This window comes from Nanorana parkeri, unplaced genomic scaffold, assembly GCF_000935625.1.
Source record: "Nanorana parkeri isolate BGI_ZX_2015 unplaced genomic scaffold, ASM93562v1 scaffold1791, whole genome shotgun sequence".
NCBI lineage: Eukaryota > Metazoa > Chordata > Amphibia > Anura > Dicroglossidae > Nanorana > Nanorana parkeri.
Window position 1 is genome coordinate 12333 of NW_017308059.1, and position 3161 is coordinate 15493.

General features: G+C 47.5%; 1 protein-coding gene across 1 annotated transcript; it reads right to left on the reverse strand.

Moving 5' to 3' along the window:
• Positions 1-1322: 1322 nt before the first annotated feature.
• On the reverse strand, positions 1323-2267 carry LOC108799694 (olfactory receptor 12D2-like). The gene has a single exon (XM_018571593.1). The coding sequence runs from the start codon at positions 2265-2267 to the stop codon at positions 1323-1325; it is 945 nt and encodes a 314-aa protein (XP_018427095.1).
• Positions 2268-3161: the final 894 nt, after the last annotated feature.

Sequence of the window (3161 nt, forward strand, 5' to 3'; positions counted from 1 at the left end):
CGAACATGCTGAGCATGTTCGGCCGACCCGAAGCCATGCGAAGCAAGCCGATGTACGGCTGATTTCAGCCGATATGCGGCTGAAATCAGCCGTACCAGCCTGAAGTGAATAGCCGAACAGTTTTCGGCTCACTTCACTTTAGGTCGGTCATTCACTCGGCTGCCTACGGCAGCTTAGTGATTAGACCCCTTAGAGTTGTATATGTACAATGGAGTGAAGTGATTTGAGATAGGACACTATCATGGTTGAAGGGGCACTTGGAGATGCTTTAGACAAAATGCAGGACATTTAGGAGAAAAGATGCTCCACGCCATTGATTAAATATTTTTATTTTTATATCCGAAAGATAAGTGCCAGTGAGTTTCTGGGGCATAAGACGTTTCATTTATCGGGGCCTCAAGAATATGAAAAGATTTACACAATTAATAATAGGAAATATAGGCTAGCAATGTATATAGAGGGCATGAATGGGGTATATATTGTTTATAGTCTCAAAGCCCTGATGACGGGAACCTTTTAGATGTCCCGTTTCGTTGACTTGTTTCTTTAGTATAAGTTATGATGAAATAAAAAACTTTAACTCTTTCAGTTCCATAAGTATGTTATGAAAATGGAAACATTATATGGCATCATTTCATTATCATGTTCATAAAGGGGAGGCAGTAACCAGGGAAAGTAAAAGTGGGTTACATTTCAGCTTTAAAAAATTAAAATCTACAACAGGGGTGGGCAAACTCCGGCCCTCCAGTTGTGCTGCAACTACAGATCCAATTAGTCACTGCAAGACTCTGCCATCCACAGGCATGGCTTCCAGAGGCAGAGGCAAGGTGGGATTTTTAGTTTTACCACCGAGTGGGAGGGACAGAGTTTGCATACTTATGAGCTAGAATGTAGTGGCATCACGCGGGGGGTGCGGCCGCATCCGGGTGCCACCATTGGAGGGGGTGACACCAAAATGACTGACAGTCATTTTGGTGTCACCCCCTCTGAAAAGTCAGGCGCTCGGTCATGGACCGAGAGCCCGACAGTGTCAGAAGAGCGAGGGGACCCGGCAACATACCTCATCCCGCCGGGTGAACGTCCCCTCCTCTCTCTGCCGGCGTCCATCACCAAGATCGCTGCTGGCAGGCGTCAATCACATGTCCGCGCATGCGCGATGATGTCATCGCGCACACACAAGGTGACGTCACAGCGTGGACGCCCCTGAATGTAGGTGCTAATATGTAACATGATTTTTGAAACAAAACATGGTGAAGCTTTTTAGGGGCTGAGAAAATGTTTCCTTCCATCCTGAGACACGAATCAGCCACGGGCCCCCATCCTTACACCAAGCTCCTGAAGAGTCGCTTGGTGGCATTCTGGACATCCTGATTCCTCAGCGTATAAATCAATGGGTTGAGCATCGGTGTCAGCACGGTGAAAAATATGGCAGCAATCCGATCCACGTGTAGAGATTCCTCCGTGATTGGTCGCACGTAAGTGAATATTGCCGTGCCATACAGCAGAACCACAACCGCCAGATGCGACGCGCAGGTGGAGAAGGCCCTGAGCCTACCCGCGGAGGAACGGATCCGAAGGAGGGCAGAGCTGATAAAAATATAGGTCAGGAGAGTCAGGAAGAAGGAAATCATGACCAAGGATCCCGTCACAAGTGCTAATAGGTAAACATTGAGCGTGGTGTCGGCACATGCCAGTTTCAGCAACGGCTTGATGTCGCAGAAGAAGTGGTTGACTATATTGGAACCACAGAACGGAAGCCGAGCTGTGAACAGCGTATGCATCAATGAGTGCAGGAAGCCAGTACACCAGGAGCCAACGGCAAACAAGAGACACCTCCCCCTGTTCATTATCCCGCAGTAGTGCAGGGGTTTGCAGATGGCCACGTACCTGTCATAGGACATGGCTGTTAGAAGAAGAACTTCAGAGCTGCCCAGAAAGTGGAAGAAGTGCATCTGAGCCAGGCAGGCTGTCACCGAAATCACCTTCTGGTGGGTCAACAGGTCCTGGAGCATTTTAGGGACAGCTACAGAAGAGAAGCAGATGTCAAAGAAGGACAGGTTGACCAGAAAGAAGTACATTGGGGTGCGTAGAGTTGGCTCTAAGAGCACAATGACTATAATGAAGCCGTTTCCGATCAGGTTGAGTGTGTATGTTATCAAGAACATGATGAATAGGGTCCTCTGCAGCGATGGCTCCTCTGTCAGCCCCAAGAGGACAAATCCATCCACTAGCGTCCAGTTTAGTGAATTTGGTGGCATCTGACTCATCTTCTGGAGTCTAAATGACAAATGCCATGTCATAACCACATGAAGCCACGCGACCAGGACCTCCAAATCCCAAATTTGACGTCTGAAACAAGAGAAACAAGAGACCTGTTTGTAGATGACAGGGACATGAAACCACACATAAGATAAATATGGCCATAAAATGGAACACTTGTTATTAAAACTTATTCCCGACTTGTAATAACAAAACATTCAAAGTGTATTTGTTGCCAAAGCTTTTTTCCTGCTCTTGGACTCAAGTTTTCTGGAGGGGTTCATATTGGAAGACCCAGGAAAACTGTTGGTACCGGAGTGCCCTAACACCAAGCTAGAGTTGGGTCAGCTTAGTTTAAAGCCCAGCTCTGGCAAATATTGTCCTCATACAAGAGTCATGTGTAATCTTTCTTGAAACTTGGTGATCTTTGTGTATTTCCCCCAGATCTGTGCAGTCATCCAGTGTGAAACTTGGAGCTTCCTGTAATAAAGACCGGTCACTCTTGCTCTCTCTCTCCTTGTGCAGGGTTACTGGTCTTGTCTCCGCCCCCCCTCCTGTAATAAAGACCACACACTGCTGCTCTCTCTTCTTGTGCAGGGTGACTGGTCTTGTCTCCGTCCCCTCCTGTAATAAAGACTGCTCACTACTGCTCTCCTTGTGCAGGGTGACTGGTCTTGTCTCCGCCCCCTCCTGTAATAAGGACCGCTCACTGCTGCTCTCTCTTCTTGTGCAGGGTGACTGGTCTTGTCTCCAGCAGATCAGTTCTTCCATTAAATCATCCCAAACAGTTATTACCTTTTGTATCACTTGCCCCTCCTACTAGATTGCAAGCTCTCATGGGCAGGGCCCTCCTACCTCCTGAAATTGTATCGTTAATTGGATTGTCTCTCTGTTTTGTCAAG